General features: G+C 44.0%; 1 protein-coding gene across 1 annotated transcript in view; it reads left to right on the top strand.

Moving 5' to 3' along the window:
• Positions 1–15,858, top strand: part of ppp1r9a (protein phosphatase 1, regulatory subunit 9A) — a 345,934-nt gene that overhangs the window by 187,670 nt on the left and 142,406 nt on the right. The window contains 1 exon segment of the mRNA XM_078538769.1: positions 6,622–6,757. Coding sequence (XP_078394895.1) covers positions 6,622–6,757 — 136 coding nt within the window.

The following is a 15,858-nucleotide window of genomic DNA, read 5'->3' on the forward strand; positions in this document are numbered from 1 at the left end:
ACATTTACCCATATTTATCTGCAATTTTATCTGCCATCATTTGGACAATTTATCTCCATTCATAAATTTTCGGCTGCCTCTTTATACTTTACTAATCCTTGTTATTAAGCATCATCTGCAAAATTAACCTATTTGTATTATGTTTCTGAACCTGAGGAGTTAATGTTAATTCTAATGAATGCCCCAGGGATTGTCATCCTGGCTGAGTAGTAGAGGTGACAATCTTAGATTTAAATAACTACAGAATGTAGCGGCACAGAAATAGACTATTTGCCTCCTCAAGTCAGTGCTAAATTAATTCAAGATACGATTAAACGACATGTTGGGGGCTAGGGACAATGACTAGTGAAATATTCACTTTTCCACACATTCCCATGAGCCAAGATGGGCCTAATGGACTCCTTCATCTGTATTTGCCTTAATCATTTTAAAGTACAACAGTGAATCCAGATGACAAGTCCTTACAACATGATTTTAGTAAAATCTGAGTTTCTCATGTTTGTGTTGTAGCAAAGTATTGCTATTATTTCTTTAGTTAATGCAATATGGTACTCTGTGTAATAGATAATTATTTCAAAGATGCTTTCTGCAGCTTTCTCTCCCCACTTCTCCATATTAGCTCAACTGGGTTATCCAATGAGTAGCTAAGCCACATAGACCAGCAGGATATTGGGTTTGGTTGGTCCTGCCCAAGTTGAGTTAGCTGATCTTAGACATGTTGTTGATGGGATGCTTACAGTTTATCTTAGCACTACTGATAAAGGAGGAGCAAAACTGTGTAGATTTCCCATTCCTGATCAGTACCCAGCAACTGCTGCTGAACTGTTCATGGGATGGGCATTAGGTGCGGACAGAATTAGTTTCTCCTAAGGAGGACCCCTTCATCAAAGCTGAATAGTCTAGCAATGTTCAATAAACTCTTCAGTAAATAATGACTGGCACCCATGGAAATGTACACTCACAAGGGAGAGAAACCTGGAGGACAGGAGGGAATGTAAGAGAATTAACTAAAGAAAAAATGCTCTAATTATGACTCTTTCCTTAAACCACATAGTTCAGGAGGCCTCATTTGTTGCTGTGGGTTTGGCTATCTAGCTATTTTTCTCCATTCAAAATTTTGTACCAATCCTATAGATGAGCCATTGCTCTAAAGACCTAGAGTGTGTGTTTACCAACACAATATGCAAGTAAATAACAGATCTAGCAACTCAAAACTGGGCATCCATGACATGGTGTGGGCTATCAGCAGCAGAATTGTATTCAACTAACAGGAGGTGGAAGCTCCACAAATATCTCCACCCCCAATGATGGGGTAGTCCAGCACGTCAATGCAAAAGACAAGGCTGAAGCATTTAGAACCATCTTCAGGCAGAAGTGCATTTGGATGATCCATCTTGGCCTCCGCCTGAGGTCCCCAGCATCACAGCTGCCAGTCTTCAGCTAATTTAATTCACTCAATGTGATGTCAAGAAACGGCTGAAAGCACTAGATACTGCAAAGGCTTTGGGCCCTGGCAACATTGCGGCAATATTACAGAAGACTTGTGCACCAGAATGAACCGTGCCCCTAGCCAAGCTGTTCCAGTTCAGCTACAACACTGGTATCTACCTGGCAATGTAGAAAATTGTCCAGGTATGCCCTGTCCACAAAAGCAGGACAAATCCAACCCGAAAGATTACCGCCCCATCAGTCTACCCTCCATCATCAGCAAAGTGATGGAAGGTGTTGTTGACAGCACTATCAAACGCACTTACTCAGCAATAACCTGCTCGCTGATGCTCAGTTTAGGTTCCGCCAGGGCCACTCAGCTCCTGACCTCATTACAGTCTTGATCAAAACATGGACAAAAAAGCTGAACTCCAGAGGTGGGGTGAGAGTGACTGCCCTTGACGTCAAGGCAGTATCTGACTGAGTGTGGCATCAAGGAGCCCAAGCAAAACTGAAGTCAATGGGAATCAGGGGGGTAAACTCTCACCTAATACAAAGAAAGATGGTTGTGGTTGTTTGAGGTCAGTCACTGCAACAGTTCCTCAGGGTAATGTCCGAGGCCAACCAACTTCAGTTGCTTCATTACTGGCCTTCCCTCCATCATAAAGTCAGAAGTGGGGATGTTCACTGATGATTGCACATCAACACCATTCATGATTCCTCAGATATTGAAGCAGTCAAGGTCTACTTGCAGCATGACCTTAGGCTTGGGCTGATAAGTGGCAAGTGACATTCACGCCACACAGTGCCAGGCAATGACCATCTCCAATAAGAGAGAATCCAACCATCTCCCCTTGATATTCAATTACATTACCATTGCTGAATCCCCTACTGCCAGCAACCTGGGGGTTACCATTGACCAGAAAATGAACTGGACCAGCCATATAAATACTGTGTCTACAAGAGCAGATCAGAGGCTGGGAATTCTGCAGAGAGTAACTCATCTCCTGACTCCCAAAGCCTGTCCACCATCTGTAACACACAATTCAAGAGTATTATGGAATACTCTCCACTTGCCTGGATGTGTGCAGATCCAACAGCATTCAAGAAGCTCGACAACATCCAGGACAAAGCAGCCCGCTTGATTGGCATCCCATCCACCACCTTAAGCACTCAATCCCTCTGCCATCGATGGACAGTGACAGCTGTGTGTAACATCTGCAAGACTCAGTGTACCAGCTCACCAAGGCTCCTTCGACAGGACCTTCCAAACCCATGACCTCTACCACCTAGAAGGGCAAGGACAGCAGATGCATGGAACACCATCATCTGCAAGTTTCCCTCCAAGCCACACACCACCCTGACTTGGAAATATATTGCTGTTCCTTCACTGTCATGGGGTCAAAATCCTGTAGCTCCCTTCCTAACAGCACTGCGGGTGCACCTAAACCACAAGGACTGCAGTGGTTTAAGAATATGCCTCACCACTACCTTCTCAAGGGCATTTGGGTATGGGAAATAAATGACAATGATGCCCCCAACCCATGAGCAAATAAAAAAAACAAGATTTGCACCAGTTCACAACCATTTCAAGCTACAGGAAATTGAGAAGCATTTTTCACTTGCAGATTAAATAAATGGAATGGGTTGTACATTTTCTGTTATGCATAAGACTTTATGGGATGATAAGGATTAAAAATTTGTTTGCCTCTTCTTGGCGCGGGGGTCATGAATCATGACCTGTCCTCACTGGTTCCATTGGAGGTGGGCTGCATGCAAACATGGAGTTCCCACCTCATTTACCTGACTGTAGCGTGGAGCTGCTGAAGTCCCCTTTGTGCTTTTGCTGCGTCTGCTTTCAACAAGGAGCATAACAGTGTTTTGAGGTTGTGTTGTGTGGTCAGCCTGCTCTTCTGAAAGGCAGGCTTCCCATTTTACAGAGAAGCTGCAGGAAATAATATTGCTTGAATTTTAAAGATGAAAATTGAAACGGCAAGGCAGAGGGAGGGCCCCAGGGTGATGAATGCATGCTGGAGAGGCATTAGTCATGCAGATGGGTAGGAGCAGAGATGCCATATTCTGCACATGGGCCAGGAGGCCCTCAAGGACTACCTCCTGAAGGGGGCAGGTGGCAGAGAGGTCAATTCCCTGGACCCGAGGACCTTGCAGCAGTACCACAAGAAAACTAATAATCTCTCATGGGTGGTCAAGTTCAGTTAATACATTTTCTATCCACCACACCTCCAACCTCTCGCACTGCTCAATGCACCACACCCACATCACTCACCCACTGAAGTGGAACTCAGGACTCACACCTAACATCCAGATACTCCACCTTAGCTTCACACACCTACCAATGCCACCAGCCTCGCACCCACCTCTCCCTGCATCTGCATACCTCGGACTCTGGCATGAATATCATCCAAACACAGCACTATATAATCACTGACATTCTGCCCCCTCTCTTGCAGGACAAGGTGCTATGCAATAGAAGGAAGCAGGGCTGAACTGGCACAGGACAAGCAATCCTGTATCTTTGAGGCCTACGGAGAATATGGCTCTCAGCATCATAGGGCCATGACATCCACTGTCACTGCAAACCTTGAGGATGACACTATATTCTTACCTTATGCCTCTCTCAACTCCTAGCACTCCCTTCAACCTGCCATGATGAGCAAGCTGTTGATATTGTGACCATGAACATCTTGCTTCCCACCACCCTTACCCTACAACACCCTTCCCCTTCTGATCTGCTTTTTGACCCAACAATTGCTGCCTTCCCAATCACACAGTAGCCCAAGGAGGAAGAGAGAGAGCAGCAGCACTAATGAAGAGGCATTTGCAGCAACCAGTTCAGATACTGCCACTTTATGTACATGGCCTGGGGGCAAGTATTGTGTTGGGTCCACATATAGTGAGTCATCTGGAGGCAAGTGGGTTGCAGTCAGGCCTAGGGTAAAAGATGGCTTGTTAACCAGCTCACTGGAAAACAAAGTCACAGATAAGTTCTGCTGCAGAGAACTCAGGTAAGGACTTCAATGGGGTGGCATACTGGAGAGTGCTGATGAAGCTGCATACCTAGATGGTGGGTATATTAGCTGGCTTTCTAGATAGCCTCCTGTCACTGGCAAGGAGCATGGAGGAATCTGGCTACAACTTGGTTGAGGGCAGTGCGCAGAGCTTATTCACTCTGCAGTCTCTGCTCCATCTCACGGTCATGCTCAAGACCCAGAGCCACTGGCACAGCTGCTCCAATACTTACTGCAGTCTTTCTGTGGACAGGCCACTGAAGCCTTTGCCATCTTTGTGAGACTGCAGTGATACTCTTTAGACAATCCAAAAATTCACCACAACACCTCCAAAAACACTTGAGTACTTACAGATACTTTGCAGTAAAAAAGTCTTTAAAAATTACCTTAAGCACAATTTAGGGACCTGGTCCTTTAAGGAATGCTAGTGCAGGACCATCATGTAGCTTAACACTTGTTTTTTTTTGCTGATTGATTAACAAATTTGTTGCATGGATCTACATGGTCCAGATTTGGATCAGCTGGTTAGGCTATGTGACTTCAGGATTGTGTTGATTCACAGCCTTCTGGCATATGCACACCATGTGTGCAATCTTTTCGTGATAGAACACCGTGTAAGCCATGTAAAAGCAGGTAATGGCGGGCCATGCCCCAGCAAAATGTTGTTAAGTCTCTGTAAAGTGCCTCCAGTGACACTTCGGCAATGAATAAAACGTCTCTAATCTTTTCTCATTCAATGCTTTCTGCTTATCTTCTATATATTACATATTGCTAAAAAAGAGGCATGGTGTCGAAGCTTGCATTCATCAGGACAGATGCAAGAATGCCCAATTCCAAAGGGAACAACAATTTATCCTGAGTGAGAAAGAGGGTGCTGATTGTTTGGCGTGTTCAGACATTGCCATGGCAAATGCACAGGGAGTTTATTGTCCCATGCTTTTTTTTTTATTTAAAAAAAGGTGCAACGCTTGGACATATTCCTTTGTCCCGTAGAGCACAGGTCCCTGCATATGAATATATGTCTAGCAAGCGTTAGTGAGCTATATTGCGAGCCCAACTGATAATTTTAAATCGATTGTTAGTGTAATTCTTAGCACACAGGATTGTTTCAGCAAATGTTACCCAATTGCAGAACCCACATCTAACGTTAGACATGATCTGAGTTTTGCAAGCGTGGGTTGGCTGAGTACGGTCAGCACTTTCCTTATTGTGAACGGTCAAAGGGAATGTGCTGTTTGACATGATCTGTCAGTCATTGGGACATATGGCCTACCTGGCATCACACCGGCAATGAAATTCATATACCACATTACTCATTTGTGTGGTAGGCAGAACATCTTTTTGGCTTGTTGACAGCATCTTGTTAATGGAAGGAAGACACCACTCTTGTTGCCACTGCATAGTAGCAGCTTGAAATGGATAGTTTCACCTGTTGCTTAAATTTTAATATACTTTACCCTTCCAGGGTAATTTGAAGTAGATTGGGCACTTTATGCTTGTTAGAAGCAACATATATTCATATGCAGGGACCTGCCCTCTACAGGCAAAAGGAATATGTCCGACATTGCACCTTTTTTGAATAAACAAAAACATGGAGGGGGGTTGCAATAGCTCCCTGGTACATTTGCCAGGCCAATATCTCAACCAATCAAAGCTGACTTGCCAACCAATCAGCACCCCTTTTCTCATTTAGTATAAATTGTTGTGCCCTTTGAAATTTGGTATTTTTGTGTCTGTCCTGATGAATGCAAGACGAAAAGCTTTGACAGCATGTCGCTTTCCTCCACAATACTCAAGTTCTGTACTGCCAAGTGACTAAATACTATGTAAGTGGAATTAAGAAAATGTATAAACCTGTGTATCAGGGATCATTCTAAATACAGTTGCAGGTAATTCAGAAATGATTTTTTTTTTAATATTCATTATTCTGGGGCCCAAAGAATTTGGCCAGTGTTCTACATCTCTCTTTTCATGACTTAATCAATATGGAGATAATTTATTTGATGTTCCTAATATTGAACCCAAGCAGTACATACTGGTTTTATATTGAATGCACAGTTTGAATAAGTTCACTCCACAAGTTCAGTTGCTTTGTTTTCTAATATTGTCACTGTTCTTAAGTAATAATGGTTAGAAAATAAATGGAAAACCATTTATTCTGCAGATTCCTGATTGGGCGAGAGAAACCTGGCCAGAGCAGTGAAGTTGCTCAGCTGATCAGCCAAACTCTAGAGCAGGAGCGGTACCAAAGAGAGCTGCTAGAACAGCACTATGCTCAGTATGATGCAGATGATGATGAGGTAAAAGTGAAAGGCACAAACAGTGTCATTCAGTTGAAACAATTCTGTATTTTTCATTTCATAAAAATGATAATTTTAGCTTTCCCTAGGGAATAGAATTTCCAAGTGCGTTGCTTTTAGGCACACCCAGAAGCAGAAAACAGCATTGCAAATACACTTGCCTCACAGGCAGTTGGGGCATTATTTTTTACACAGGTTTGGTCTGATTCCAGGAATTGGCCTAAGCTGGTTCTATCTTGCATAACAGTAACTAATAATTTATTAATTAATTATGAAGTTATTAGTTGATAACTTATCAAGGGTCAGTTGGCTTGTTAGCAATAACATGCTGCCCATATCATCATAATATGGTTGTTGTGGGCAGTTAGGCAGGAGTGGGCAGCTGTTTTTAAAAGGGCAGGAAGGAAGGGGTTACTATCTTCGGGAGGTGCTCTGTGCATGTAAAGGGTGCACCCCTAAGATAGTACCCACCCGTTTCACCCCCCCTTCCTCCTATCCACCTGCTCTGTAAAAACCATCACTCCCACCCACCGGCACCCCTCCTCCCTGAACTGCCCAAACTCTGCCTACCCAATACCCTGGACTTATCCTGGCTCTGGGATCTATGGGTCTTCTTTTTGGGCCTGCCTGCAGCCCCAGCAGCACCCATGAATGCACTCTTGGTGCTGCTGGGACTACTGGAGCTGGTGGCCAGTCTGATTTTCTGGCAGCTCCTAAGGGTGGGACTTCCTCCCCACTGAGGAGCAGATGTGCCACTGGCTGCTGATTTAGTCCACCCACAGTGTATTATAGCTGTGGGGCAGGCTGGTGTGGAGCAAGTTGGCTCCATGCTGACTTTGTTTCCTGGGGGGTGAGGGGTGGTGGCGGCACAAGCTGTCCATCCCCCCATTATGTGCTGTCTATGGATGTCAGTTTGGCGTTCAACAACTGAAGGGATTTTGTATGAACACGTGGGTTTAAGGATGTAGTATCCTTAGTCTTGAACATTGTGTAGCCTGCTGTTGACATCTCGTAAACTAAAAGCATGTTATTTACATAATACAATTCCAGAATTGTCTCACTTGGATAACTTTATTTTGAAGAATTTTCTTCTATCTACATGCAGTCCTGGATGCAAACTAATTCAAGTACTGAAATGTACATAGCAAAGTTGTGCACTTAATTTCCACAATTTAAAGCTGCAAAACTAATTGTTCCTACTTATGACAAAAATCAAAGCGTGATGTATAATGTGCGCTATTACGAGTTTGATGTCCCATAATAGCTTGTTTTTCTAACTGTTTCTATCAAATGGTGCAAGTTTTCCCTTCAAAAATAATATGTGCTTAGATTATTTATATAACTAATCCACACTAATATTCCTTTAATCACATTAGTCATTGGTGAAGTGCCGCTTTTGCCTTAGTATATACTAGTCAGTTCCATTCATTTAATTATAGAATTTGAGTTGCTTTTTGCTTAATAGTGTATATTTTTAATTTGCAGCTTACTGGGTCAATAGGAAAATGGGTTAGCAACCTAAAACTTCGGCAATGTTAGTAAATAGTTGGACAGACACAACAGGTCAAAATTATATTGGATACAGGTATTCATAAATGTAGCAATTTTTTTGAGTCTCTGAATCACGTAAAGGTACCTTACGTGATAGAAATTTGAAATTGAACAATGCATTTGAGAAATGTGGACAGTGGTTTTAGCACCAGAATTGAACAACTGGGGATGAAATGGTGTTTTGTGTAGGTTTAGCAGTTTACTTTTTGATAAATTTTACATTATAACAAAACAAAATATTTATTACAAATTACATTGATTCTTAAAAGATTCCTTCTCCCCTGCACAAAAAACAGACTGCAGAGTTTCTGGGAGTGGATGCTGATTTTGTTTTACTTGAAAAGAGCAAAGGTTTGAATTTAACTACCAGAAAATCTCCATAATCCGATCTCTCTTTCAACAAGTTTATAAATTGTTGACAATGGAATTGGACTCAAGCCACCATAGACACACTGATGGATGCTTTATACGCATAGGCCAGAATCTTCAGCCCTCCTTTGGTTGGTTCAGGGGGAAACACCTCCATCAATTGGGGAAGTTGGGCTTCTAAACAGCTAACTGTCTGGCTTTGGCATTTTGGAGCTAGGCTCCCTAGCATCAATTTAGGGCTGCTACTGAATAGCGAGTTTTGACATGACAATTTCACTTAAGAATAAATTAATTTGAGGCTGCCTTTCTGACATGTGTGAATGCTTACACAGGCCCTGGTGCAAAATAAATATTCTGGGCCACTCTCTCTATCAATAGAACACTGGTCATTTGGACCTAACAGGTATCCATCACAGCCAGCATTCAGAAGAAACAAATAATTGGAAGCATGTTGGATATAGGGAGTGGAAAATTGGAGTGGCCAGTAGATGAGAATATGGTGGAATATATCCCCAAGCAGTTTTCTGGCTCCATCTTTCACCGATCTGCTAAAATAGCTATGGGGTGCAGATGGTAAATCCTGGCTATAGACTTTACACCACCAAAGAAATCATATATATAAACTGAAAGTTGCCCATCACTCCTTAAAACAGAAAAAAAATAAAGTAGTGTCATATTTGATAGGAGCGGACAAATAAACTTCAAGGAATATAAAGGTAGGTTTAGAATGCATGTACATAAATGCACAAAGTGTGGTGGATAAGGTTCGTGAGCTACAAATGCAAACAGCTGTGTGTGAATATGATATAGTAGCAATAATGGAAATGTGGATTAAAAATGGCGAGGACTAGGTATTTAATATTCAAGGATATAAAATGTTCGGAAAAGATAGGTTCGCAGTACTGATAAGGGAAGACATTGTAGTTTTGAAAGAGAGGATGCCTTTGAAGGGGGAAAGACGGAATCAATTTGGTTAGAGTTGAGAAGCAAGAAGGATATGATCCCACTACTGGGGATATTCTAAGTGAGCAACAGATGGAGGAGCAAAGTCTGCAAGGAAATCACAGTGATATGCAAGCACTATATAGGGTGGTAATAATTGGGGGCTTTTTTTTATATCCACACATCGATTTGAATGATGTTAGAGTAAAGGGAAAGAAGAGGGAGGAATTTCTGAAATGTGTTCAGGAAAACTCCCTTGACCAGTATGGTCTCAGTCCAGCTAGGAAGGAGGCATTGCTGGGGAATGAGTGGACCAAGTGGACCATGTGCCTGTTGGGGAACACTTGGGTAGGGGTGATCATCATATCCTACACTTTAAATTAGTAGTGGAGAAGAGCAAAGAGCTATCTAAAGTAGAACTTCTAAATTGGAAGAGAGCTAACTTCAATCGGATGAGAAGGGGCCTAATCAGGATAAAATAGAGCAAAAGACTGATAGAAAAAAACGCTAACAGAATAATGGGTGATCTTTAACGGGACAGTGACCAGGATTTTATGTTTGTGGAGTGAGTGCACAGTGGTCCAGACGAAGCGTTAAATGAGACGTGATGACGCCCGGGGAAGTCCTGACGTCATCGCGCCGCCTCACGATATTTCTGTCAGCAGTCGCGCGGGCAGATTGGAACTATACCCGCTGACAATTAAAGGGCCAGTTAAGTCAATTTAAAAGGCAATTATCTCCAGTTTTGAGTGGCCCGTGCACTTTTATGCTCGGCTCATGGGCCACTCTCCGTGAGAGTCACCACTGCCTCTATGGCGGAGGCTGTGCGTTTGGAGCTGTGGGTCATTGCTGTGCTTGTGCTCCACACGGACTCCTCCAAGACCGACCATAACATGCAGACCTGCAGGGATCTCTGCCAGATCTTCCTGTGCATCCCGCTGGACATCCAACACCTGCCGCCTGATGGACGAATCCAGAAGCTCATCATCTACCTCGGACAGCATCGACTGTCGGTGCCCTGTTCACACTCTGCCTCCGCTAGCTCCTCAGGTGAATGTGATGTGCCTTCACCACTGTGCACTACCATCTGTTCCAACACGTAAATGCCCACCGATGTGCTTGTGCGTGTGCTGATGCGTGGTGCAGAGAGAGGATGTGACGCAGGTGCATCTGTGGCTCCTCCTTGGGGGTCAAAGGAGGGTCCTCAGGGTCCCTGTGGTGTCGTAAGGATGGCACATCTGAGGGAGGAAGAGGAAATGTCAATAGCAAACATCATGATTAAGCCACAGTGCGTGCACTCTGGTTGTTTCCCACAATGGGCAAGTGCCTCAGTGAGGCATAATGAATGGGCGAGCAACGGGTACTATTGCTTTAAACAGCACTTTCTAAATCCCTCTGTCCTCCATGTCTTAAACCCTCCAGCACTCTTTTACCTGTCCGCTAGACTCTTACCTTCCTCCAAAATCCCTGCCTCTCCACGACCTGCGGACCTGGCTCCACACTGCCATGCCAACTCAAGGGCTTGCTCCTTTGTGTCCGTCAGGATCAGAATGTTGGACACCCCACCCATTCGTCCGCGCTCCTGTGCATTATGGCTCCTCTTCTCCTGCAAGGACATAAGTGCATTCATTGTTTTCCCCCTCTACGTGCCATTTCATTCCAACCTCCCTACTGCATGAGACACAGGTTCAGATGCCCATCAAATTGGCATAACTCACCCGTACACATATCCAAGGCAACTGGGCACATTTTCCAGCCTTTCTTGACACAGAGATACATGCCATTTGGCACTCTGCATTGTACACTCGTGTGCGCCAGTAAGTCCTGCCACACACTTAGACATCTATACACATTTCCATAGGAACTCAGTGCTCACCCTGGCAGAACGCAGAAGGTCATTGAACCTTTTGTAAGACTGAACCCAAATGCGGCGAACCACATAATGCCGGCTAACCTGGTCAGCCACCTCAATCCATGCCCTGTTTGTTTGATGAGCTGGCCTCTTCTTACCATCCCACAGTTTTAAAACATCCAGCCAGGCAGTCACTGCCTCCAGAAGAACCCATAGGCATTCATGTGAGAAACGAGGACAGATAGCCCACAGACATTGCCTTCCTGTCTGGCATGGGCAGTCGGTCCTGAGGCCATACCTAGTGCGTGGAAGGAGTCCCTGCAACTTCAGTCAGCTCCCTGAGGCCCCTGGCCACCACCTGTCAGCCTTCAAGGAGATCACTGAACATTTTTTAAACCCCCTCCCCCCAACCCCCCGAACTACATTGGAATCAGCGCCCACCTGGCTGCCATCCCTGCCCTCAATGCTGAGCCAGCCTCTGCTTGTGTTTCACGCTGGCTGTTAATTGGCCATCCAGCATGAAATTGGGGTCGGGAGCCGATTGCGGGTGGAGGGGGATATCATCTCTGCTTCCGGGCTTGCCCATCATGCGTGCACGCCATGGGGGAAATTCAGGCCAATGTTTCAGGTACAGGCTAGGTACATTCCAACAAAGGTGGTAGGTAGATTATGAGGGAAATAGAAAATATGATGAAACGAAGAAAAGGTTGCATGATTCATATCAGGTGAATTCTTCAAGCGAGAACCAGGCTAAATATAATAAGTTGAGAGGGGAAGTGAAGAGGAAAATAAGATGAGTAAAGAGAGAATAAGAGAATAGAATGGCAGTTAACATAAAAGGGGGCCCAAAAGTTTTCTACCAGCATGTAAATAGTAAGCGATAGTAAGAGGCGAGGTGGGGTCTATTAGGGACAAAGAGGATGATATATGCTTAGAGGCTTAGGAGCAAGGCTAGAATATTTAATGAGTACTTTGTATTGGTGTTTACTAAGGAAGAGGATGCTGACAAAATATTGCAAGAAGTGGAGATGATAAAGGTAATGGATAAGGTGAAAATTGATAGGCAGGACCTACTGGAATGTCACCTGGTCCAGATTGCTTGCATCCCAGGTTGCTAAAAGAAAGTGTAGGTGGAGAGGGCAGAAGGCTTGCCATAATTTCCCAATTTTCTCTAACTACGAGGGAGGTGCCAGAGACATGGAGACATCCAAATTCAAGAAAGGGTGTAAAGACATTCCTAATAACTACAGGCTGATCAGTTTGACATCAGTGGTGGGTAAGGTTTTAGAGACAATAATCAAGGAAAAAGTCAACAGGCATGTGGAGTGGTTTGAGTTAATTAAGGAGAGCCAGCACAGATATGTAAAAGGAAGATTGTGTTTGGCCAATCTAAATTAATTTTTTGGTGAAGTAATAGAGAAGGTTGATGAATGGAATTTAAGGGATGTTGTCTATATGGGTTTTCAGAAAGCATTTGACAACATGCCACATAAAAAGCTGGTTAACAAAATTAAGGGTCGTGGAATATGAGGGGCAGTGTTAGCTTCGATAGAAGATTGTCTTAAGGACAGAAAACAGCAAGTCATGGTAAATGGTTGTTTTTCATATGGGCGGATGGTAGCCAGTGGTGTTCCCCAATGACACACCAATGCTTTTTTGATATATAATATATATAAAGTGATTTGGATATTAGAATACAGAATAAAATTTCAAACTTTGACACTGATACCTTGGAGGTGTGGCTGATAGAGGATGATACCAATTGACTTAAATAGGACGTATGCTAGCAGAATGGGCAGAAATGTGGGAGATGGGATTTAATACGAGAAGTCTGAAGTGATGCATTTTGCTGGAAGGGATAGAGAGAGGCAATATTGACTTAATGGCACAGTTCTAAAGAGTGTGCAGGGACAGAGGGACCTGGAGGTTCGTGTGCATAGATCTTTCGTTTTGAGAGAGTAGATAGGAAAGCACATGGATCTTGGGCTTCATAGAGGTATTTAGTGCAAAAGCAGGAAGTTATGCTGAACCTTTATAAAGGCCCTGGTTAGGCCCCAACTATGTGTATTGCATCCAGTTCTGGTCACCACACTTTAGGAAAGATGTGAGGGTCCTTGAAGGGTAGCAGAGGAGATTTACCGCAATTGTTCCAGGGATGAGGAATTTTAACTAAGGTTAGATTGGAGAAGCTGCAGTTGTTCTTGAAGTAAAAGAAATTGAGGGAAGATTTGTTAGAGGTGTACAAGGTTATGACAGGTTTGGATAAGGTAAACTAGGAAAAACTGTTCCCGTTAGTTGATTGTTCAAGGTGTAGGGGACACAGATTTTGAACGAGATGCAGGGAGAATGAGAGGAAGAACGTTTTTATGCTGTGAGTGGTAATGACTTGGAACTTGCTGCCCACGAGAGTGATGGAAGCAGAGATGATGAATGATTTCAAAAGGAAATTGCATGGGTATTGAAGGGAAATAAATTTGAAGGCTACAGGAATAGATACAGACAGCTGCTCTGGACTCATTGGGTGGAATGCTTCTTCCTGTGCCATAATTACTCTACTGCTCTGGGGGAACCTCTTTTTGTTATTTAAATGAAGACCATCATGCTCAAAAACATACAAAAAACAGCATCTTTGTTCTTGTATGTACCAATTTTATTAAAGGGAGTTAATCAAGTTAGATCAATTAAACAAATGTGACTTGATACATATTTCCTCATGGTTACATTGAGTCTAGGCTTTTCATGTTTTAGAATATAATTGTACCTTCGGCCCATCGAGTCTGCACTGACACGTGAGAAACACCTGACCTACCTACCTAGTCCTACCTAGTCCCATTTACCAGCTCTTGGCCCATAGCCTTGAATGTTATGACATGCCAAGTGCTCATCCAGGTACTTTTTAAACGATGTGAGGCAACCCGCCTCCACCACCATCCCAGGCAGTGCATTCCTGACTGTCACCACCCTCTGGAAAAAGTTTTTCCTCACATCTCACCTAAACCTCCTGCCCCTCACCTTGGACTTGTGTCCCTTCGTGACTGCCCCTTCAAGTAAGGGGAACAGCTGCTCCCTATCCACCCTGTCCATGCCCCTCATAATCTTATACACCTCGATCAGGTCGCCCCTCAGTCTTCTCTGCTCCAACGAAAACAACCCAAGTCTATCCAACCTCTCTTCATAACTTAAATGTTTCATCCCAGGCAACATCCTGGTGAATCTCCTCTGCACCCCCTCCAGTGCAATCACATCCTTCCTATAATGTGGCGACCAGAACTGCACACAGTACTCCAGCTGTGGCCTCACCAAGGTTCTATACAACTCCAACATGACCTCCCTACTTTTGTAATCTATGCCTCGATTGATAAAGGCAAGTGTCCCATATGACTTTTTCACCACCCCACTAACATGACCCTCCACCTTCAGAGGTCTATGGACACACACGCCAAGGTCCCTTTGTTCCTCAGAACTTCCTAGTGCCATGCCGTTCATTAAATACTTCCTTGTCAAATTACTCCTTCCAGTGTATCACCTCACACTTTTCAGGGTTAAATTCCATCTGCCACTTATCTGCCCATTTGATCATCCCATCTATATCTTACTGTAGCCCAAGACACTCAACCTCACTGTTAACCACCCAGCCAATCTTTGTGTCATCCGCAAACTTACTAATCCTACCCCCCACATAGTCATCTATGTCGTTTATATAAATGACGAATAACAGGGGACCCAGCACAGATCCCTGTGGCACGCCACTGGACACGGGCTTCCAGTCACTAAAGCAGCCTTCTGTCATCACCCTCTGTCTCGTACAACTAAGCCAATTTTGAATCCACCTTATCAAATTACCATGTGCAGTTGCCTCCTTTATAAATCTCCCATGTGGGACCTTGTCAAATGCTTTGCTGAAATCCATATCAACTACATCAACTGCACTACCCTCATCTACACACCTGGTCACCTCCTCAAAAAATTCAATCAAATTTGTTAGGCATGACCTCCCTCTGACAAAGCCATGCTGACTATCCCTGATCAAACATTGCCTCTCCAAGTGGAGATAGATTCTCTCCTTCAGAATTTTCTCCAATAGTTTCCCTACCACTCACGTGAGACTCACTGGTCTGTAGTTCCCTGGCTTATCTCTACAACCCTTCTTAAATAGCGAAACCAAATTAGCTGTTTTCCAGTCCTCTGGCACCTCCCCCATCGCCAGAGAGAAATTAAAAATTTGGGTCAGAGCCCCTGCGATCTCCTCCCTTGCCTCCCTCAGCAGTCTGGGACACAAATCAACCGGACCTGGAAATTTGTCCACTTTTAAGCCTGCCAATACCTCCAATACCTTGTCACTCCCTATATCAATTTGCTTAAGAACCTCGCAGTCTCTTCCCCCGAG

This window comes from Cetorhinus maximus, chromosome 3, assembly GCF_964194155.1.
Source record: "Cetorhinus maximus chromosome 3, sCetMax3.hap1.1, whole genome shotgun sequence".
Lineage (NCBI taxonomy): Eukaryota > Metazoa > Chordata > Chondrichthyes > Lamniformes > Cetorhinidae > Cetorhinus > Cetorhinus maximus.